The sequence below is a fragment of the Protopterus annectens genome, chromosome 2.part0 (genome assembly GCF_019279795.1).
Source record: "Protopterus annectens isolate FY-2018-M chromosome 2.part0, PAN1.0, whole genome shotgun sequence".
Lineage (NCBI taxonomy): Eukaryota > Metazoa > Chordata > Ceratodontiformes > Protopteridae > Protopterus > Protopterus annectens.
In genome coordinates this window covers 1,706,007,178-1,706,031,518 of record NC_056728.1, presented here as the reverse complement: position 1 = coordinate 1,706,031,518, position 24,341 = coordinate 1,706,007,178, and the positions used below count along the sequence as shown (strand labels likewise).

Sequence of the window (24,341 nt, the reverse complement as noted above, 5' to 3'; positions counted from 1 at the left end):
CAAAGACATCTTGCATATTAAGACAAGCATTTCTGCACAAGAAAGCAAAAATTAAACTATTCTTCTGAATTTTAGAAAAAACATGAATGCATACTCTAGTTTCTATGTAACATTAGTAATATAAAATTCACCAAGTAGACCAGCAAAGGCAGAACGGAGTTTGATAATCCTTTATTTATCGTACTGAAACAGACTAGTTTCAAAAAAATTGCCTCTTCAGTGTGATGACAATACAAGCAAGTTCCTAATCATCAATCATTTAAATATAAATCAAGAGCCAATAAGGCAATTTTCAAAGTGTCCTTAAAGAGCATCATACAATATAAAAATCATGAAATATGTTAGCAAGGCAGCCATTAGTCACAAAAAATGGGAAATAGGTACACTGCATGTCAAAACAATTACTCAGCTATACTGTGCTCCGATTTCCTCCCATATTTTCAAAGACATGCAGTAGGTGGGCTAGACACTGTAATTGGCCACAGGGGTTTGTGTGTGTCCTCGTGTGTGGTATGGAAGAAATGCTGCTGCAAGATTAGCCACCTTGTGGTGTAACATCGGTTCACTATTACTGTCATTGTTGAAGTGACATCCCAAACCCTTGTGCAAAAATCTGCCATAGTAGTTAATCAGTAAGATCAACAAACACCCTTCAGAAGTATAAATCACTATCTCCTACCTCCTTCAATGGAATGGCTGCGGCGCCTCCGTTTCTCTTTCCGTTTCTCTTCCTTCCTATGATGACTTTTTTCTTTTCTACTTGTTTGCTGGGGAGGGTGGATAGACAGAGAGTCATCCTCATCATTCCTGTACAGTTAAGGTGTAAAAGAAGAACACAAACTGAACTGGTTTCTCACAGAGGGCTTTGAAGTTCAATGTAATTTACATAAACATTCAAATTCTTAAAATCAGTAGTAGCAAGAATTAAGTACTACTCAATTCAATAAAAGCAGACAAAGGATGATGGCTAATTTTCACTTTATTTGATTTGTTCCTTACTGATTGATCATCGGCCCCTGAAGCATGCTGATTGACTTACTCAGTATGACATAATAACGAAGTGATGGATTACGCAATTAAAGTGCAAAACTCCAGACTTAGGAACAAAGGAAAGTACAGTTGAGTAAAATCTTACTATAACAGCAGATGCTCTTTCCTTCACTGTTGCAATATTTCTTACTCTAGAGATTCCCTGTCAAGGCTAGCCTGATGTCTGACCAGTATAACAAAGTCTTAGGATTACTAGTATGTTAACACATGTTCCCCGCTCACAGCGTAGGACAAAAAGGTGATATACGGACGCACATCCCTCAAAACTGAAAGTCCCCAGGAGGAACAACAGTCCAAGGAGTGAAAGAGGACCATGTACATCCAGAAGGAGAAAAACAAAAAGGGAAGGACGCAAATACTGCAACAGCAAAGGAAAGGACATCTACTGTTATGGTGAGATTTTAAACAACTGCACTACATCCTTCCATATCACTGTTGCAGTATTCCTTACTCTAGGGAGAGTACAAAAGCTCAAAAAGATAACTGGGAGGAGGAAGGTCCAGCAGAGCCCTCAAGAAAGCCACGCAGAATAGCCCTGGCATCCACATCCAGCTTGTAATGTTTAATAAAAGTGTGTACAGATATCCAAGTAACTGTCTCAAGGATGGAATTGGCATCCAGTCCTTTGAAAAAAGCAGCAGAAGAAGCCACGGGCCTGGCAGAACGACCTTTTAAGTCAAAGTCAAAGTAAACTTTACAGAAGTAGAAAGGCTTTTCCCATGAAAAGAGTCACAAAAAGAAATGGTCTTAGAGATCCAAGAAGAAATGGTTTGCTTAGAAGCAGCCAAACATAGAAACCTAGAATGACAGGAAACAAAAAGTTACTCAAATTTACAAATGGCTTTAGTCTTATCTAAATAATATCAGAGTTGTCATTGCAAATCCGAGGTGCGAAGAACCTTCTCACTAGCAGACTACAGAAAAGGAAAAAAAAGTGGGCAAATAACTAAACTGATTAAGAGACAACTCATTAACCACCGTGGGCATAACAGAAGGATTAGTATGAAGAGACCTGTCCCTGTGAAAAACTGAAAAAAGAAGGGCAGCCATAAGGGCCTGAAGCTCAGACACTCTTCTAGCTAAAGCTGAATTACGGGCCAAAAGAAGAACAGTCTTCCAAGTACAGTGCTGTAAGGAAGCTGCAGCTTAAAAAGGAGCCAGAGTCAATTTTTCAAGAACAAAATTAAGGTCCCAGGAAAGAAGAATAGGCTTCCTAGGAGGTTTGAAATGACAGACACCTTTAAGAAATTGTTTGACCTCAAATCCAGAAACCAGAGGAGTCAAAGGTAGACAAGCAGAAATAGCTGAAAGGTGGGCTTTAACTGAAGAGTATGCTAACTCAGCTAGGAGCAATTCACACAAATAAGAGAGAACCAAAGGAACTTCCACAGAAAGTGGATCCAGGTTTCCAGCAAGACATCAAATCTCTTCCATTTGCACAAATAAGATTTTCTGGTAGTGGGTTTCCTGGGCTCCTTCAGAACCCAAAACATATCCTCAGAAAAATGGTGCCTAAAAGGGATCAAAACCCTATTGTCCACAGTGTCAGGTGAAGGGTGGACAACTGAGAATGGATGACAGACCCCCTTGGCTTACGTGAGTAGGTCCACTCTGTGAGGTAACTTGTGGTGATTGTACTTGGCGAGGTGCAGAAGAAGAGGGAACCGATAGTCTTGTTTTATCTTGAACAGGACCCTCGGTACGACAGGAAGGGGAGGGAAGGCATAAAGAAACATCCCCTTCCAAGCTAAAGGACATGGGACTCTGCTGCAAGAGAGGGCGATGTCTACTTAGAAGGGAGGCAAAAAAATCTACCTGACGAGTATCTCACTGGTGGGCAACGTCTAGAAACACATCTCTGTGAAGCATCCATTTGTGAGTCTGTGTTATGGACCTGCTCAGAGAGCCTGCCACAAGGATCTGCTCTGAAGGAATATAAACAGCCTGAAGAGTCACCTGATATTGGACAGCTAAAGCCCAAACCTGAAGAGCTAATCTGCACAAGAGATAAGACCACATCCCCCTTTGTTTGTTGCTGTACCACATCACTATGGTATTGTCTGTAAGGATTTTGAGGCCCTGGAAGGAATATAGTATGGAAGGCCTGAAGAGCAAGAAGTGCTCTCATCTCTTTGATGCTGATACTGTCTGCCTCCTGACAGAAGGACCACAGACGCTGAACCTTTAGATGACTGAAAGAAGTCACCCAACCCACATATGAGGCATCTGAAAAGAGTTTCTTGAGAGAAGACTGGGGCTGAAAAAGAAGCCCTGCATTGAGATATGGTTTACCACCGTTTAATCAAATACACTGCAGTCGAACCCACCAATGTTCAAGTCGAAATCCCAAAGTTTGGCATGTCAAACAGCCAAAATGTCGCAAAGAACACCGAATGTGACATTTTTGACCACTCTACATCCAAAACGAGTGCTAACATGGGTCCAAAAGGGGGAGCGGGATTGCCGTTCAATGCATTTGCGTTTGGTATTTTCCAGAGTTGCTGCACTGCATTCGATACATGGATGGTCGACACTGTGTCCGTCGGCTAAACAGTGGTAAACCTTGAGATACAGTAGATTAATCCACCACAGAAGCTCTAGCTTGAGGCATGGAAGAGGAAGAACTGGAAAGTCCAAAGGATGAGAATGTTGAAGCCAAACTGACTTTAGCACACACTGTAGATCTCTCATATGACGTCTGGCTAGAGGAAGTATAGGAATGGTGAAGGCCATGTACCCCAGAGCCCTTAGAAATTCCCTGGCTATAACTGAGACCACAGGAAGAAGGAAGTGAAAAAAGGAGATCAGAGTCTAAGCCTTGGGAGGTAGCAGGTTTACCAGCATAGGAATGGTCTGGAACCTGCACCAGAGAAAACATGATCCTGAGGAGGAGAGTGAAAGGATTTCTGGAAATCTACTGTAAACCCTAGGCTTTGCAAGAGGTAACTAGCATAGTGAAGGTGCTGAAGCAGGATCTCTGGAGAGGAAGCCTGAATGAGCAAGTGGTCCAGGTAAGGAAAGATTTGTATCCCCCCATCCTGCAAAAAGCAATCACAGGAGTGCAGCATTTGATGAAGCCCACTGAGGCAGTAGAGAGGCCAAAGGGCAAAGAAGGGAACTGAAAATGCAAGGAAGAAACTGAAAAATGCAAACATTTCTTGAGACAGGGGTGAATAGGAATATAGGGATATGCATACTTGAGATCCAGAGAGACTAGGAAAGCCTGAGGTAGAATACAAGGAAACAAGGTTTGAACAGACAGCATTCAAAAAGAAGGAACCTTTAAAAAGGTGTTGAGCTGAGAAAGATCCAGAATGGATCTCCAGGTGTCTTCTTTCCTGGGAACCAGAAACATTCTGGAATAAAATCCCTTCCTCTTTTGAGGAGCAGAAACTGCTTGGATGTTACCTTGAGGCAAAAGGCTCTGGAAGAAAGGGCAACTGCTCCTGAGGAGGTTAAGGAATGCCCAAAACAGAGGAAGAGATTTTCATATCATGCAATACCCCTGATGAATGATGGAAGAACCCAATAATGCTGCGTGATCCTTAACCAATTGTGAGGATACAGGGAAAGACAAAGAGATAAAGGAACCTGACAGAGGGAGGGAAGAAGGTAGTCAGACAGAAACTGGCTTGTCTGGAAAAGGAGGCTTCTGATTAGTAGGAGTCTGAGTAGACGTAGCAGGAGGAGCCCTTCTAGAACCCTTTTTACCTTTGGGAGAAGGGCTAGACGGTCTACATACAAAGGCAGGCTTGGAAGGATAATTCCTCTGAAATTTGGGAACATGGGGAAACAAAAATATGTTTCAATTCCTGCAAGGCATTATCCTTATCTTGCAGGGACTTAAGCTCAGCAGCAGCAGTACCAAAGATTTTTATTATCAAGAGGAGTATCCATCAATTTAGCCTTAATATTATCAGGCAAAACCAAGAATAATACCTTAACAGAGAACCAAAAGCAGCAGCTCTAGAAGCATCAGCTGCATCATAACTACATTTAATAGAATGACAGACCACTTGAGGATCCCAACAAAGAGAAGGCCAAAGCCTTCCTCTCAGTGTCAGGAAGGTCAGAAAAAAAACTGAAAAGCTTGAGACAGAAGAGCTAAAACACACCTGGTCATAGGAGTCTGGTAGTTAACAGCCTGAAAGGCCAATGTAGCAGCTGTGTATACCTTTTTGCCTATCCTTTCCATGGCCCTACTCTCCTTGTCAGAAGGAAGTAATTTAGTGAAAAGTTTGGAAAATGTGTCTGAAGAAATAGAAACAACAGAGGGATCAGCAGAAGGACATGTGTAAAGAAACTTACAATCATCAGGCACCTTATAAAAACTATCAGTTTTTTTTTTAGGAGCTGGGGGCTGAGAATCAGGAGCCCGAGGAGATGATGAAAAAGTGTCCAACAAGGACAGGAGGGAGAGCAGAAGGCTTACGAGACTCCAGCTGGAGTTCATAATACCTCTTCTTGACATCAAAAATCTGGGTACGGTCCCATTTAAAAAATTTCATCAACCAAGATGTAGTAACCCCAAAAGAAAGTTCCTCAAATGGAGAATGTGGACTAATGGAGTACTCTTCCTCAAAACCATATTCTAATGGGAAGGAATAGACCTAAAGACTCTTCTTCAGAGTCCAAATCCTCATCAGAACAGTCCTGCTCCCGGTTTCCTAGGCCTCATAACAGGAGAAGATGTCCAAGGGATGACAGGAACATAAGCTTCTGGGGGGGGGGCTTCAAGCCCATGACTGCATTAAACATTTCCTGTGTAAAATCTTGCCATTCACACTGAGGATTCTTAGGAGCTGGGGAACTATGTTTTGTTTTCTGCTTCTGTTTTAAAGGAACATCACCCCCAAAGATTTTAGCAGGTTCGAACCCTTGCCGACACTCAATCAGTTTAGTGGGAATCTCCTCATTAACAAGAATCTGTGGAACACCCTCTGGTCCCTCAGATATGATCAGCTGGTTCTCAAGGTAGATAGATAAAGAGGAAAGATGGCTTTGAAGAGCCTTAGGGATAAATGTTTGACAAATTGGACATGACGTATGATCCTGAAAAGCTTCCAAACAAAACAAACACTGCTCGTGACGGTCCTTATGGGGAATCTGTCTCCCATACTGACATTTTCCCTTTCTGGATGACATGTAACCTCACACCAAAAGTAAAGAAATCAAAGGTAAGAAAAAAAAAACGTAACGAGGCACATTATAGTCAAAGGAGCATTCAGACTGACAATCGAAGATGGCGTTCAGACTGGTGGCAAAGAAGTTCTGAGGTAAGTGCACCCATACGTCACCTCTATGCCCTACTCTGTAAGCGGGAAGCATATGTGTGACGTACGAAGTACTAGTAATCCTAAGGCTTTGATATAAAGACCAGACACTGGGCTGCCCTTGGCAGGGGATCAGTAGAGTAAGGCATACTGCAACAGTGGTATGAAGGACATCAATAATATGCCTAAATGTACACACATTTTAAGTGGACCCACTTAAAAGTACTTACCACCCTTTATAACCACTTAGTGCTCACCTCCGAAACCAATCAGGGCCATGCAAGCACGATAACCCCCTCATGCAAGTTTGTGTCTACCCAACCAATCAGAGACTAGCCTAGTACTCTTATTGACCTGTAGTGGTAAATTGTTCCTTGTGTGGGAATATGCTGAGTTAGGAAACTATCCCTCTAGCAATTGGTTTTGTTGCAGAGCCACTGGTTTTGTAAAGAAATACAAGGTCAAACGGGAATGGGTCTTCACAACAGAAGAAAAAAAACTGTTGCAAAAGAGAGAAAAATCCCATGATTGGAGGAACTCCCTGGTCAGCCTCAGTAAGAAGCTGAGATCCCTCATAAAATCCTCCAAAGCTAGTTACAAAAACAAAATCACCACTGATTCTAAAGACAACCATAAAGCATTCTATAGCTATGTCAAGAGTCTCAATGGCAACACTCAGATCTGCTCTGAGTTACAGCACAATAGCACCAAATATACAGAACCAACGGATATTGCCAACATCCTGCCAGATAGGTTCAGTGCTAACTTTACCCCCTTTCATCCCCTAAAGAGCTTATCTCTATACCGGAAGAATGCAAAGTTCCTGTAATCACAGCTGCACAGGTTAAAAAAAACACACTCTCCAAAGCCAAGAACACAGCATCCATGGAACCTGACAACATCCCAGGCTGTGTTCTACACGAACTACAGAATGAACTGGCACCCCACCGAAGTACCATGTTCAATAATAGCCTCACCTCAGGCTTTGTGCCCACTGAATGGTGCACAGAGACTTTTATCCCATTCCACAAAGGGGGAGCCACAACGGACCCCGGGAACTACAGCCCCATTAGCCTGATGAGCCTGGTCTGCAAAGCTATGGAATGTATCATGGAACTTATAAACAATGACATTGGTAAACTCCAAACTCTGGAACCCACCCAGTTCGGGTTTGTAAAAGGCAGATAATGTCTCCTAAACCTGACAGACTTCTTTGAATCGGTCACCAAAGCCGTATATGAGGGTAAGGTGGTTCACACAGCCTATTTAGATCTTGCCAAGGCGTTCGACACCATCCCCCACTCTGGAATTATAAACTCACTAAACTAGGGATAAATCCCTATGTCACAAGATGGGTTGCCAACTGGTTCACTGACAGAACCCACACTGTGAAAGTATCCGACTCCAAATCCAACCTCAGACCAGTGACAAGCGGAGTACCACAGTGTTCAGTCCTGGTCCTCTCCTGTTTGGTATCTACTTCTCTGACATACAGGCAAACACAGAAGGTCTTTGGCTAATGAAGTTTGCAGATGACTGCAAACTAGGAGCCATAATCAAAACTCCTAACGATGTGGACATCCTACAAAAGGGCCTCACTGAGACAGATGCTTGGTGTCAAAGCCATGGCCTCAAGCTCAATGCCAAAAAGTGCACCGTCATCCCTTTTTTGGTAAAAATACTGTACCCATGAACTATCACATAGGCGGGTAGTCTACTTAACACCAAAAGTGTGATAAGAGACCTTGGGACACAGGTGGACAGTAGTCTCTCCTTTGATAATCACATTGCCACAGTTGTCAAGAAATCCTTCTACGTGGCATACCTCATCACAAAAGGTTTCTCATCCAGGAAAAAGAGAGGTCATTGTTCCCCTCTACATGTCACTCAGACCCATTATAGAGTAGAACGCCCCTTTTGGTATGTACCTCACAAGACATCTACAACAACTGGAAAGGGTGCAGAAATACCTCACAAAGAGGATAACCGGCCTCAAACAGATGCCCTACGCAGACAGTCTCAAAAAACTCCAGCTTTACTCAGTCACATATCGCCTGCTCAGAGGCGATCTCTGCCTAACATACAAAGCTATGTCAAACCCAAAGCTGTTGGACATGCTCCACTTAAATAAATCCCAATCCCTCTGAGCTACACGTGCTAGGGACCTAAACCTTGTCACCACAATAAACAGAACATGCTGGAGGGATAGATTCCTGTCCCAGAGACTTCCCATACTTAAGAACAAACTACCTATCTATATCAAACAAAGCTCCTCATTAACACTCTTCAAGAAAAATCTTGATGATTGGATGGGAGATTGGAAATTCACCCAGGGATCAATTCTGTGGCTCTGCTCGACAGAGGCACAGGAAAATAATTTTCTTGGGTGGAGAAAGCCAGGGTACCTTTTGGCTAGGCTTATATAGGCTCTAGGGCCAATGGCCTAGTACCTACCTATGACTCAAAAGGTGAGAGGCCACCTCTGAGCAGCCAGCAGCTTTCTATTATAAAGAGTGCTGTGCTAGTCTATCAAGATTGTTGAAGAATTTGAGGTCTTATTTTCTTGGTTCGAGATCTTTTGAGCCTTTCCAACTGACAGGTTTGTTTGGATTTGTACATACCAAAGGGGAAGCATGTATTTGTCAATGGGTCTGATAAGAGAGGCGTACAGCTGTAAGATAACTTCACTGGATCGTAAAAGAAATCTCCTCGGAAATTAAACAGGTCAAACAGAAGAATATTCTAGCTACCGTGAACAAATGATTATCAAATGAAAGAGTGCCATCTACATACCTAGGTCTCTCATGACCACATTTGTCTGAGAACAAATACTACCAGCAATATATGATGTGGGAGCAGCTTTATTTATTTATTTTAATCAAAGACTACAATGCTGCACTTTTTAGCATTTAGCTTGAGACCATTTTCAGTGTGCCAGGTATGTGCATATTCCAGCCCTGGATGGAGCAGTTCAGTATTAGTGAATGAGTGGACAGTAGGGCCCAGCCTGCATTCATTAGCAAACTTGGTCAACCCCACTTCTGGGAGAACAGCTTAAATGTCTGCAAAACAAACACTGAGCAGAACAGACCCCAACACTGACTTTTGCAGTACCCCGCTAGGTACAATTTTAGAAACAGTGACAGTACCAGCACATTTCATAACATGGAATCTGTTAATTAGTCAATTTGCATTCCAGCTGACAATGGAGACATTTACATTAAGTTTGTCTAATTTTTCAGAAATGCCAACATAGGGTATAATGCCAAAATCATCGGCTAGGTCAAAATAAACAGTGTGCATGGAATGACCACTGTTCAGTCTCTATAACCTTTTCAATTCAAAGAAGTTGACTAGGTTCAATAGATAGGACCTGTCCTTCACAAAACCAGGCTGAGGGGACCAAGATCCATTAAGTTGCCTATGTTCGCATAAAGGAGTTCTGCTATGATGTGCACCATGGCTTTGCACATAAGGCAGCCGAGGCTGACTGGCCTATAATTACCTGGGCTTCCATCACAGCCACCCTTGTGCAAGAAATCAAAGCAGCTATTTCCCAAGCATCAAGCACAAAACTAGTGGGTAGACAGGTTGAACAATTTAAGTAGAGGCTTAAATCATGTATACTTGTCACCAATGAGAATTGGTGCATGGTGTGTTACCTGATCCAATAGGCAGTAGTATTTTTAGCCTGTGACAAGGATTCTAAAACAATTTCTAAGGTGATTTCAGGGATAGTTGGGGCAACAATGTGGATAGATGCAATAAAGTGTCAGCTAATATATTGGCCATTCCCTGGGATTGGAATGTGCAGTAGGATTTCACATAAGCTCAGTACACTGCTGGGCATTATTCTTTAATTTCCTAAAGAAAGATTTGTAGTTTCCTTTGATATCATTAGAGACCTTAAATGTGTACTCTACATTCTCTTTTAGTGCTCTTAGGTTCCTTGCTGGTATTTTTCAGTGTGATCTTGCGATAGGAGGATAGTGATTTCTTACAGGTTTTCATTTTCTTTCTTTTGTTGCATAGTTTATTAATACAGGAGTTCAGAGAAGTTTATTCATGAATTTACCTGTATATTTATGGTGAAAAAGAGATGAACTCCTCTATGTAACTGTTTAGGAGCTGATAAAATTAGAGCTGAATGCAGCAAGCCCTCTCAGTTAGGGCCACTGCAAGAAATTACTGGGAGCTTTGCACAGGTCTTCTACAAACTAAAGAAGATTTGCTCTGGAGAAATCTCTAAAGACGGACACATTTGGCAATGGAATGGCACCACTATGCCTGATCAAATGTGCCAGATTTAGTCAGGGATGAGTGAGGAGATGCAGGTTGGAGATATAGTCGAGGACTAGGTTGGTGACACCCAGGTCAAACATATTACAGCCTCTAGTGGGTAGTTTTACAATTTGCGCCACCACTTTAGTATTCACAGTCTAGGAAATGTAAAGCAAATCAGTTTTTACAGGCGCAAGTGTGCCAATCAATAATAAGTTAATTAAACTTCATTCTGGGGTACAGCAGTGATCTCCATGGACCTTTTTCATACTCAGCCTGAGAGCAGTGTTTGGTTAAGTCACTTGGTCAGTCACATGGTTAGGCAATGGAGGCTGAGAAAATCAAACCTTGCACCCTAGCAAGAAGGTACACGGTCTGATATGTTAACTTTTCGGTGGCATTAAGGTAATTTCCATAATCTGTTAGGGACAGTGATGAGGATCCATAGGGTAGCAATGAAGTAATAGCAGAATTGTTTAAAACACCTTTCTTAAATTATCACTTAAGACAGAGGCACACATACATTAACAGAAAAGAAAGGAAACCATATTAAATATTTACGTTTTCTTTTTTTCTTTTTTTTTTTAGAACACCTGTCACTGAGTCCAAAATTACAAACATTGTGCAATTCCTGCAATCCCTTAAATCTCACTCCTCCTCCTGAACATTATTCTGCACATATTGTTCCATCTTCCATTTATTTCCATGGAATTTGCTTCTTCCGGTTGTTTTATCTCTTTTACATTATTAAATACTTCAAAAACAATTAGTTTAGATTTGATTACTATTCTCTAATAACTGCATTTTGACAGCCAATAAAATTAAACTCGGCAAAGATTTTACTATGTCTAGGCAATTCAAAATCGTTTCCTTAGACAAAGTCCTCTTCTTCCCCAATATTTCTGACACAGTACTCTGTACAGAATTTTTAAAATCTGCCAACTCATTATACTACAAAAAAAAAGTATGTTCAGTTACCTTTTTCGGGTCTATATTACGCCATTGAAAAGTCAATAGTGAACACTCTTACATCGACACAGAATAATCAAAGCTCCTAAACCTCAAACAGCCAGAACAGCTATTTTTTTTCCCAGGGAAAAAACTGCTAGGCCATTGTTGGGACTTTGCTGTTTCCTGCACTGTAGTGCGATCTCGGGATCTGGGAGTTGGCATATTTAAGTAGTGGGTGTGGGGGGGCAAACCTCCCCATTTTATTTTGTGTGTAGATTTGATTTTTTTTTTTTTTTTTGGCCCAGTGATTTTTTTCTCTGGGGGAAAAAAAAAATCACTGTTCTGGCCGTTCAAAGTTTAGGAGCTTTGGTTATTCTGTGTTGATGTAAAAGCATTCGCTCTTTTGACGTTTCAATGCTTGTATTTTACTATCCATATCCATAAGTGTGTCCAGTTTCTCACTTTTAGAATTCTCTTTTGTTTAGTCTCTTCTCACATATCCTTAGCTACCATAACAAGGGCCTTTATAAATCCATACTCCAAATAATGAATCTTATTATGAACTAAAAATATGGGTATTGCTGAACACATTTGTGTCTGACAGATTAGGAGTCGAGAAAGTAAGGGTTTGGTTGGAGTTAAAGTCGAGAGGACTGTAGGATCTGATGAGGTTGCAACACAAAGGCTTAGACCCTTGGGGATTAGATCCAACAGCCCCTTTGGAATCAGAAATACCAGTAGAGAGGTAGCTGGGCCTGTACCTGGTGTGCCTGACAAGAACAGCACCGGGAGAACTCCTAGTTTGATCTGCATCCACAAAAATCTCCACATCATCTTGTTGGCATCCAATTCAATAAGGGTCCTCAATGAAGAAAAGGACTTCAAAGATGCCACCAAAGGTGGTCTCAAAGAAGCCTCTCCTGTAAAATGAGGAATGGAGCCTAGAACTCACCGGATCAGGTGAGAAGCAAGGAGAAAGCACTGAATGGATCTGAGCAATGGTCAGATCTGACAGTCTTGGAGTTTTTGGTGTCAGACCTAAGAGTTCAGCTGGATCTGGAGATGGCTTTCTGTTTCTCACCATTTCTTACTCCTTTTCTTTAGTTTCTTTTTTTTCCTTAGGTCATTTTTATTTATCTGGCATTTTTGCTGGAGAAGCAGAAGTTGGCTGTGGGGCTGACTGAGCAGAGTCTCAAATTTGTGTGATAATTAAAACTTTTAAAACATCAACTTCTCCCTGTGCCCCTGTAAAGCACTTCTACCAAAGGAGGCACAAGCCTCACAACCCACATCCAAATGTACTGGCCCCATTCAGTAAATGCAAAAAGAGTGAGGGTTCTGTGATGGAATGCTGTAGTCATGGGCCAAACACTTTTTAAACCCTGGCACCATGCCAGCCAGCGACAGAAGTAAGTCCTACTCAACCAAGTCAAAAAAAAGATCTAAACACTATTAAGACTATAATACTAACAAAGGAGAGAGCAAAAAAAAAAATCTAACCACTACAAAGAAAGGAAGCTCTAGGAAAACTATTTTACAACTAGACTCTGCAACACTATATACCCATTTCATATATATATATATATATATATATATATATATATATATATATATATATATATTATACACACACACACCCATATATATATATATATATATATATATAGAGAGAGAGAGAGAGAGAGAAATGAAAGAAATGTGCTAAAAAATGTACAATAAAAGCTTGTTTTTGATCAGGCAGCAAATGGGATCAAAGGGTATTTTTGAGAAAAAAAGATGGGTAGGAGTCAGAGCTTCTAGAGGTGCCGAGGAGGTCTCCAATAACTCAAAGGTTGAACTCAATGAAAACATATGTCGGATCCCCTTGGTAGACAGGGAGAGTTGACAATGCACTGAAACCCCATCTCAGTAACTACACAAATATGAATGTGTCCTAGTTGCAGGAGACAATCAAGTTCTGGCATCCTTCTTACACTCCAAGCACCAAATAGTTCCACAATGATGTCCAAATTTGAGTTTCAGTTTGCTATGCAGGAATGTCCAGTAAAGGAACTCTGCCTAAAAAATCACTTTGGGGGCAGCAGAAACCCTAGCATGAGAGGAGTAAGCCACCTTTCTTGAAATAAAGCCTTACCTACCATCTCATCCGAAGCCAACGCACCATGGGTTCCCCCTAGAATGACCCCACCTACTTAAGACAATTGATGAAGTCAATTATCCTCTCTTGGTATTTAGGCACAACTCTTGGTGTAGGTAAGCCACTACTACAAGACAGTGTTTTTCCTGCCTCTAACACGTGCACAACAAGTTCCATCATGTCTTGCTCCATAATCCTCTGGATGGAGCATCTCAAGTCATTCACTCCCACACAGACAACCACCACATCATAGTCACACCTGGCTGGTTTAAGGGGTTGAAGAGCCCTTATGACATTACAAAGCCTAGAAATGAACAGTTTAGTCACTTTGCTCTTGTCCACTCTGTTGGAGTCACCTATTACTAAAACAACTCCCTGTGTATAAGTAGACCTAGTAGGCCAACTTTCCTGAAGATGCTCAGGTGATCAGTGTGAATATGCATTATGTGTATGTGGATAAAAAGTAGGTAGCACTTATGGGCAGGAGGCTGACAACTGTAAGATCATCTTCTAAGCAGCTTTGGCAGATTTTTTTTTTTTTTTTTTACAGCTTCAGCTTAAGTTATGGACTTTGTGATTGACACGGTGTTGTGGAGGTTTAATGCTCACTGACAGTGGGCTGATGCAAAGTATTTGCCTTCATGTTTTGTACATATTTACATCTCTCAAAGATTGTATTATCAATTTGGTAGAAGCAGTGAACAATCAAACATAAGGCAGCTGCTAACCTACCTCAAAACACCTAATGAAGTAAGACTAACCACAGATGGTGGATACGAGACAGTTAAGTCATGCTGCCACAGTATACAGTAATAGGGCTGATTACATTAGTCAGGTATTGGTGGAAACTACTATGAAAGCCTCTGAAGATTGATAAATGAAGTATTTAGGGAGATAGTAGTTAGGTTAGATGGTGAGTAATCAAGCATTACTTAGTGAAAATCAGAATTAGTATGTCAAGCAAGATGAATTGTGGATTCACCTATTGGCCACTACCTGGCAACTACTAGTGTTGATTTCAGGGTACATACACTCAGTTAGGAATCAAATGTCCTTATGTTCCCTCTCTCACCAGATGCAAAACAGCAGCACAAACACCAAGCTGGGAGAAGCAGGTGACATGCTCTTTGATGATCAGTAGTCTCGTTTCAGATATTGTAGGGTTTGTTTCAGATATTGTAGGGTTCTATAAATTAGTTGGATCCTTCTAGTAGATGCCCTGGATACCACATACAGCAGCACAGCACAAGAGAGTTAAGCTACACAACAGTCCAAAATTAGAATACAAGAGGTTTTTCCCCAACAGCAACCAGGATAATCATAGAAGTTTCAAACACACTGCCCAATCAGAGAAAGTCAGGAATCAACATTTCTGTGCTCACTCGCCCACCAGGAACAGAAAACAGCACTAATCAAGACAGCTCCTAAGGTGTAGTTTTCATGTCTTCCATCAACTGGTGATCTCTTGAAAGGTTAGGATATAATCTCCCTCTGATTCTTCACTCATCAGAAGCAAAACAAAAGCACCAAACACAAGCTGAATCCTAAGCAGTAACTTACAGGCTACCAATGATCAGTAGAGTCTTGATCCAGATCGTGCAGATTTTAAAAGTATGCAGAAAAAATGGTAATACTCTTAAGTGATAGGAAAAATACAAGAGGGCAACTGAAGGGTTAAAAGTCTAAAGGAAGAGCCTTCCAGAGTGATCTTACAGTGCTCCCCAGTATAAGCAGATAAGATGAGACTGGGAGGAGCTTCCAAAGTCAAATGCACAATGGAAGTGGGCTAGTCCAGAGCTACTGAATTTAAAAGCACAACAGGGTCAGGGTATTTGATTGAGAAAAACAGTCACATAATAGCAGCAGTCATAAATCAGTAGCAGATCTCAAACATTACAACCTTTTCTTGTTTTGCTTACCTTAAGGAAAAAATACTATGATTCAGCTCCTCACAAAAAAACAGCAAAACTTAATCCCTTTGCAGTCAGAAAAGGGAAAGGAAATCTTTGCCAATAGGCCCTAACTATTAATGTTTAAAGTTCAATAGGAAAAATCGTTAAAGCAAAACCAGCTTTAAAATAAAACACACACACAAAATACAACTGAGAAACTTTAAATGAAGAGCTCCAAAACAGCCTCAACAGTAGTAGCCACAAATAAGTGACAGCTACCAAAGATTAAACTGTATTCTGTTCAACTTACTAAAAAACACTGTTAAGATGTGTACTTACCAAAATGTTAGATTTCTCTGGACTCTGCTAGTAACCTTTGGTAGCATCAGCATGGCAACAAACTCATAAGCTCAAGCTCCTCCCCTAACCATAAACTCCTGCTTTACCAGCATCTTCAAGATTATGTTAATTCTATTACCCAGCAAAATTTTCGTAATTTCAGGAGCTGGCCGACCGGCACTTGCGAACTGCTTCTGCTTCGGGCACCGCGCGGCAAGAAAGACTGAAGAAAATGGCGTCGGCTGGTTCTTTTATACCCCTGGCGCACGGACGTCAGGGAAGAAGCGACGACAACCGACGCCGGACCTAGACTTTGGAATTCGGCTGACCGAGGACCCGCTTGACGGCAGGAGAACCCATCTGTTATGACTGCAGCTGTATGCACGATGAACATCAGAGAAAAGTACCAGAGTAAATAAAGAACATGCAGTTTTTTGGGGTTTTTTCTGAGCTTTTCCCTCTGGGCCTCCACTGTAAATGGACCTGGTCTAGATGGAATTTCCCAGTTAACAAATGTAAAATAAAATATAAAATAATATAAATATTTGTCAGGTCCTGTCCAGACAAATCGAACCACTGGACAAAGTCCTCAGTGAACTTGGGGTCATCTAGGCAAACAAGCCTTTCAAAATGATTGCTTCAAATGAACCCCTATCCCTAGGCACGGTACGCAGGCTGTAGTTCTTTAGCAAACATGTACAAGGGTGACCAACAAACAAAGTGCATTTGTGCAAGACTGCACCATAACAGTAGATATCCTACTTCTCACTGTTGCAGTACTCTTTACTGTTGGGATATCCTTCCGAGAAAGGTCTAACGTTCAGCCAGTGTGACAAAACCTTTACAGCTTCCAGGCGTCTTAAGTCAGACATATGTTTTATGTGCAAGGTGTTATGATACATATGTGACATACTGATGTCTAGTCCTCAGAAATGAAATGCCCCAAGAGAACTGGTGCAGCCCTAGAGACAGTAATAACATGCTCATCCAAAAACAGAATAAGAAAGAGATACGACTGGAAGAGGATCCCTCGGCCAGAAGTAGGGCAACAGAAAATAGGGAGCAGGAAGGAGGGACAGAGTATTGCAACAGTGAAAAGCAGGACATCTACGGTTATGGTAAGATCTTACACAACTGTACTAGGTCTTCCTTTATCACTGTTGCAGTATTCGTTACTCTTGGGAGAATACAAAATCAACTGGAAAGTACTGGAGGAGGACAGTAGAGAACATTCCTCCACAAACCCATGAAGGATGGCCCTGGCAAAACCTGGCTTGGTCCTGGAAATGACATCTAACTTACAATGCTTGGCAAAAGTGTGAACAGATGACAAAATAGCAAATTCCAAAATTAATCTAGTACCCAGACCCTTGAAAAAAGCAACAGAAGACCCCACTGTCCTGATAGAATGAGCATGAACAGAAGTCAAAAGCTTCTTGCCATGAAAAGAAAAAAAAAAATTGCTTTAAAATCCAGGAAGAGCTGGTTGCTTTGAGACTGCCAAGCCCAATTTCCTGTCATGAACCAAGAAAAAAAAGTTGCTCAGATTTTATGCATTTTGTCTTATCCATCCAAGTAATACCAAAATTGTCTATGTAAATCCAAGGTGGTAGTACCCTCTCATTAGAAGTCTGCGGAGAAGGAAAAAAAAAAAGGGCAATGAAAGAACTGATTCAAAGATAAATCATTAACCACCTTGGTCTTAAAAGAAGGACTGGTACAAAGAGATAATCTGCCCTTGTGAAAAATAAAAAAGAAGGAACATCCATGAGTGCTTGACATTCAGAGACTCTCTTGGCAAAAGTAAAAGCCACCAACAATACAGTCCTCAAAGTACAATGCTGCAGGGAAGAAGAAAAGGCTGACTCAATAGGGGACTGAGTGAATTTTTCAAGAAAAAGTTAAGATCTCAAGAAGGAGGAACAGGCTTGTTTGGAGTCCTGATATGAAGGACAACTTTTAGAAATTGGTTTCAAAATTAAAAGCCAGATCTGGCCTCAGAGGGAGACAGGCAGAAATGGCTGACAAATGAATAAAGGAATATGCCAAACCAGCACTGAACACACACAAATACGAAAGGACCAAAGGGACCACCAAAAGAAAAAGGTCCAGATCATGCTTGAGACACCAAATAGAAAATATCTTCCATTTAGCCACATAGGATTTTCTAATAGTGTTTTTTTTACCTCCTACAAAAACCGAAACGCAGCCTCATTAAATTGATGCCTGAAATGAATCAAAACAATATCACTCAAAGTATCAGTTAAACTGTAGTTTAATGAGGGTGAGAAAGAGATCCATTGTCTTGTGTGAGACTATCCATCCTGTGAGGTAAGTTGCGATGATTATCCCTGGCCAGGTGAAACAGAAGGGTGAACCAGTGCTGTCTGGGCCAAAAGGGAGTCACCAGCAAGATTCTATGCATGTCCCACATGATCTTGTGCAGGACCCTGTATAGTAGAGGAAGAGGAGGATAGGCATACAGAAACATCTCCTTGCAAGAAAGGAACATGGTATCCACTCTCTAAGCCATGGGTCCTGGCATTCTGGAACACAGCTGGAAAGCTGTCTGTTCAGAGGGGTAGCAAAAGATCTACTTGAGAAGTATCCCACCGATGTCCAAAGTCCAGAAATGCCTCCCTGTGCGGCATCCACTCATGAATATAAATCCTGGACCTGATCAAAGAGTCCAGCCACTAGACTGTGTTCTGAAGGGATGTAAACCACCTGAAGAACCAAATGATGGTAGGCTACAAAATCCCAAACCTGAAGAGCCAGTCTGCAAAGAAGGTACAGTTTTATGTTCCCATGCTTGTTATCGTGCCACATAATTGTGGCATTGTCTGTAAAAATCTTAAGAGGACCTGGAACCTAAATGGAGTAAAAAGCCTGGAGAACCAGCAGTAGAGCCCTCATCTCTTTGCTACTGACATGGTCTCTCATCTATTGATGGGACCAAAGACCTCTGACTTTCAGGTTGTTGGAGGTGGCTCCCCAACAGTGATTGGAAGCATCCGTGTACAGCTCCTGGGTAGAGACAGGAACCCAAAAAAAATAGAGTTGGAGCCAAACAGCCTTCAGATACCACTGAAATTTCCTCATTTGGATGCTGGAAAAAGGAACCATGGGAATGGTGGATGCCACATATCCCAGGCTTCAGAGAAATTCTCTTGCAGAAAAAACTGGAAGGGAAATAACAGATGGGAAGTAATCAGTCAAAGAGAAGACCTTGGCAGGCAGGAGACAAACCAACATTGGGATGGTCTGAATCCTGCAACCCAAAAATACTTAGTCCTGAGATGAGGTCAACACAGACTTTTTTGAGATTGAATGTGAACCTTACACAGACCAGAAACATAATGAAGCATAGATTTTGAAGCAGGAGATGCAGATAGGGGCAGCTTGAATTAGAAAGTTGTTTAAATGAGGGAATATTTGAATTCCCTGAACTGTGCAGAAGGCTACCACAGGGGACAAACATTTGGTAAATACCCTTGGTGCTGTAGAAAGACCAAAAGGCAAACCAGAGAACCGATAATGAGAGGAAGAAAAAGAGAAATGTAAAAACTTCCTGAAGAGAGGATGAATGGAAATATGGAAGTAAGCTTTCTTCAAATCCAGACATACCAGAAAAGCTTGAGGAAGCAAGAGGGGAAAGTTGTCAGAAGAGACTACATCGTGAAGAAAGGAATTTTGCAAAAGGTGTTGTGAAAAAATGAGTCTAAAATGGGTATTAATGACCCCTCCTTCCTGGAAACCAGCAACATTTTGCAATAAAAGCCTACTCCCCGCTAAGACAATGGAATAGGTTGGATGGTTTCCTGCTCCACTATATCCTGAAGAACCAAAGGAAAATGAGGAAACTGGCAAGGTGGAGGTCATGGAAGGCCAGAAAATAGAGGAAGGGACTTCCAAAACATAAAATAACATTGCTGGATAATGAAAATAACTCGGGCATCTGTGGTTATCTGTTGCCAAACGGGAAAGGAAAGCAGCAGCATGTGGGACAGAGGAATCTGGCTGAGGATTTGTCAGGAAAAGGTTTCTGGCCTCTAGAACTCTGGATTTGTCTGGGAATATCTGCTTTGTAACCCTCTTACTCCTAGCAGATTGTCTAGGTAACCAACGGACAAAAGATTTGGATGGACAGTTTCTCGAACTTGGGTACAGGGAAAAAAATTTGCTTCAGAAGGTGGTTTTACAAATAAACTGTAAGAGATAATAGATGGCTGCAGAGTGTCTTAGAGACAAGGTCCAACAAATATCACACCGAGTGTGGTCATATGTGGCACCCAAACAAAAAAGGCATTTCTCGTGTCTATCTCTATGAGGAATCTGTCTCCGACACTCACAATTTCCAGTCCTGGAAGACATGAGAACAAAAAGTACAGTTTTGTACCTACCATAAATGTAGATGTTCGAGTGTACACCCTGCTGCAGTCATCACACTTGGGTTACCTTGTCATCAGGCGGTCCCGCAGTCGGCCTGAATTCCAAAGTCTTGGTCCGGCGTCGGTTGCTGTCACTTCTTCCCTGATGTCAGTGCACCAGGGGTATATATAATGCATCCAACGCCATTTTCTTGAGTTTTTCTTGCCCCAGATGTCAGGTGCCCCCAAAAAGGTGGTCAGTAATTAGTACCAATCTAAGAAATTTAGCACAAACACAACATCCTTCCAGCTATAAGCAAATACATCAGAAAGGTATTATAAAGATTTAGTCAGTTAGGTCAGAGGGGATGGAGGGAGGGTAACCTGGACTGCAGCAGGGTGTACACTCGAACATCTACATTTATGGTAGGTACAAAACTGTACTATGTTCATCGTGTTACCCTGCTGCAGTCATCACACTTGGGTAGAATCCCAAAGCTAAGGATGGGAGGAGGAGTCAAAGAGGGATAGAGGAGGCTAGTAGGCCCTGCAGAACTGCAGTGGTGAAGCCAGCTCAAGTCTTAGAGTAAAGTGGTAAGTGGTAGTGTTTGGTGAAGGTGTGTACTGAACTCCAAGTTGCAGCTTCCAAAATATCCTTGATTGGCACCCCCCTGAGGAAGGCTGTAGATGTAGCTGCTGCCCTGGTAGAGTGGGGCCTTATGGTAGCAGGAACTGGTTTTCCATGATGGGTATAGCAAAAATGAATGCAATGTCCTATCCATTTGGAAATGGTCTGTTTTGACATAGCCTTCCCTTGCGAAGCTGCAGCATAGGATACAAAGAGCTGGTCAGATTTTCTGAAAACGTTAGTTTTATCCAGGTAGTAACGAAGTTGCCTGTGAATGTCCAAGGAATGCAGGAGTCTTTCTCCTTTGTTCTGTGGATTTGGAAAGAAGGTGGGTAAGTGGATGGTTTGATTTAAAGCCACACTGGATACCACCTTAGGCATGAAGGAAGGATTAGTTCGCAGAGAAACTCTGTCTTGATGGAAAATGAGGAAAGGTTCCACTGCCATTAGTGCCTGCAGCTCTGAGACTCTTCTGGCTGAAGTTATTGCTAGCAGCAGGGCAGTCTTCCATGATATAAACTTTAGATCAGCAGAGAAAGCTGGTTCAAAGGGAGGTAGCGTAAGTTTTTCCAGAACAAAGTTAAGGTCCCAGGTTGGTGTAGGTGCTCTCCTGGGGGGGCCTAATGTTTTTTGCCCCTCTGAGGAACTGCCTTAGAAGTGGATGTGAAAATAAGGGTGGATCCGTGTTGTAGTGGGCTGAAATAGCTGATGCGTGGATTTTAATGGATGAAAAAGAAAGTCCTTTGTGCAACATCTCAGTTAAATACTGTAGAATCTGACGCATGTGAGGCTGAAGGGTATTTTGGCTTTTAGCTTGGTTCCAGGCGCAAAACCTTTTCCATTTGTCCGAGTAGGCCTTCCTGGTGCTGGGCCTCCTAGCTTCCAGAATAACATCCATAACTGATTGAGGAAGAGGAGCTGGCTGGATGCTTAGGTGATTTGCCATGCAGCCAAATTTAAGGTTTTGAGCTGGCTGTGTAGAATCTGATTGTTTTGCTGTGTGAGCAAATGGGCAATTTCTGGTAAAATCCAAGGTGGGCCCCGGGCCATATTCCTTAATAGTGGGTACCAGTGCTGGCGTGGCCAGTCTGGGGCTATGAGTATCAGTTGTGGTCTCTCCTTTCTGACTTTCAGAAGCACCTTTGAGAGAAGAGGCAATGGAGGGAAGGCATATACTGTCAGGTTTTTCCAACTGAATGAGAGGGCGTCCACTTTCCAAGCTTGATGGTGAAGTGCCCTTGTACAAAATTTTGTTAGCTGATAGTTTTGGGGGCTGGCAAACAGGTCTATGTCTGGCAGACCCCATTTTTGAGTTATCATTGCAAATACTTGTGGATCCAGTTTCCACTCGTGGGGATCCATGATGTTTCTGCTGAGGTCGTCTGCCAATGTGTTCTTTTTTCCTGGCAGGAATTGAGCTTGTAGCTGAACTTGGTAAGCCAGTGCTGTGTTCCACAAGGTCATTGCTTGCCTGCATAGAGGGTAGGAGTGTGTATCCCCTTGTTTGTTTATGCACCACATTACTGTGGTGTTGTCCGTCCTTATTGTAAGTTGTCCTGGATGTAAGAGGTTCCTGAAGGCTGTCAGAGCATTCTGTACAGCTAGCATCTCTTTTTGATTGATGTGCGTATTCCTTTGATCTGCAGTCCATATGCCTTGAACGCACTGTCCTGCCATGTGTGCCCCCCAGGCGTAGTCCGATGCATCTGTTGTCATAGTTTGCCCGGCTGGGGGCAAGGTGAAAGGCTGACCCTTGTTGAGGTGACATGCCTGTGACCACCATAGAAACTCTTGTTGAAGGCAGGGAATGAGAGATATCATTGTGTCCAAGCTGTGGCTGTGTTGAGACCATACACTTTTTAGGTACCACTGTAATTTCCTCATATACAGCTTTGCAAATGGTATTAGTAGTATGCAAGATGCCATGAAGCCCAAGGCCTGCAGAATTTTTCTTGCAGGGAGTTGGGTCTTTGTTGCCATTGTTTTGAAATATTGAGTCAGTTGTAGTTGTTTGTCTGGCGTCAGATAAGCCTTCTGGGCCCGTTGTATTCAAGCTGGCACCCAGGAATGTTATATTTTGTGAGGGTACTAGTTTTGATTTCTTTTCGTTTACTGTGCACCCCAGGCAACTTAGAAGATGTTTTACAAAAGCCAGATGTTGTAAGAGGATGTCCTTGCTTTCTGCTTGGATGAGGCAGTCGTCCAGGTATGGGTATATTTGAATTTCTCTTTGTCTGCAGTATGCAATTACTGGTGCCAGGCATTTTGTGAAGACCCTGGGCGCAGTGGATAGGCCAAAGGGCAGTGCAGAGAATTGGTAATGGGTTGAACCTGCAATGAAACGGAGGTATCTTCTGCAACTTTGTCTGATAGGGACATGCAGGTATGCCTCCTTGAGGTCCAACGTTACTAGCCATGCTTTCTTGCCCAACATGGGAAGAAGCTGCTGTAGTGTTAGCATCTTGAATGTGGGTACTTGTAAGAAGGTGTTTAGAATTGAAAGGTCCAGAATTGGTCTTAAGGCATTGTCCTTTCTGGGGACTAGAAAGAGTCTTGAGTAAAATCCTTGGCCTTGCTCCCATGTAGGTACCAGTTGAATGGCTGTCATGTCCATGAGAGCTGTAATTTGTTTTTGTGCCTCTGCCCATTGATTTTGTGGCAGGTATGGCATTCCTCTTTTCGTTGGCAAGGTGTGGAAATGGAATCTGTATCCTCGTGAAATTATGTCTAGGACCCATTTGTCCTTTGTGACGATGTGCCAGTTGTCTGAAAAAGTGCTAATTTTCCTCCCAAGGGAGCTGCCAAGAGAGTCTTGCTTGGCCATATGAGGTTTAAGTCACTGAGTTTGCCTTCTAGTAGTTTGGGGCCTGTCTTCTCCTCCCTTCTATGTTGCAGTGCCCCATTGTCGAGGTTTGTAGTGGGCTTGTGGTTGTCCCTCTGCCTCTTGGGCGCCTGTATTTACCCCTCTGTGGTCTGTCAGTAGCTGGAAAGGACCAAGTTTTTGTTGGCCAATTTCTGCTGAAGCGAGGGGGCTGTACCTGTAGAAAATCTTTGACCGTCTGCATAGATTTTGCCTTATCCTCCATTTTCTTTAAGACTTCCTTCTGCTTTAACTCCAAATAGGACATCCTGCTGTAAGGCAGCATCTAGAAGCTTTGCTTTAACATGTCAGGCAGAGTTTGTTCCTTTAACCAAGCATGCCTACGTATAACAGACCCAGTAACAGCTGCTCTGCAGGAAGCCTCCAAAGAATCAAATCCACATTGTAAAGTATGTTTGCCCACCTGTTCAGCTGCATGCAACAGATCCTGCATTTCTTTCAATTCAGACTGTTGAGGGAGTGTGCTCATTTTTTGTCTTAATTGAGACATCAGAAATTGCTGGTATTTTAGCATGTGAAATCGACAATTTAGTGCTCTC

General features: G+C 42.2%; 1 protein-coding gene across 1 annotated transcript in view; it reads right to left on the bottom strand.

The window, feature by feature from the left end:
• The window catches only part of CDK11A (cyclin dependent kinase 11A), a 2,038,318-nt gene that overhangs the window by 1,662,330 nt on the left and 351,647 nt on the right, over window positions 1-24,341 (bottom strand). The window contains exon 4 of the mRNA XM_044061756.1: window positions 680-807. Within this exon, the coding sequence (XP_043917691.1) occupies window positions 680-807 (128 nt within the window). The remainder of the gene's footprint in view (window positions 1-679; window positions 808-24,341) is intronic.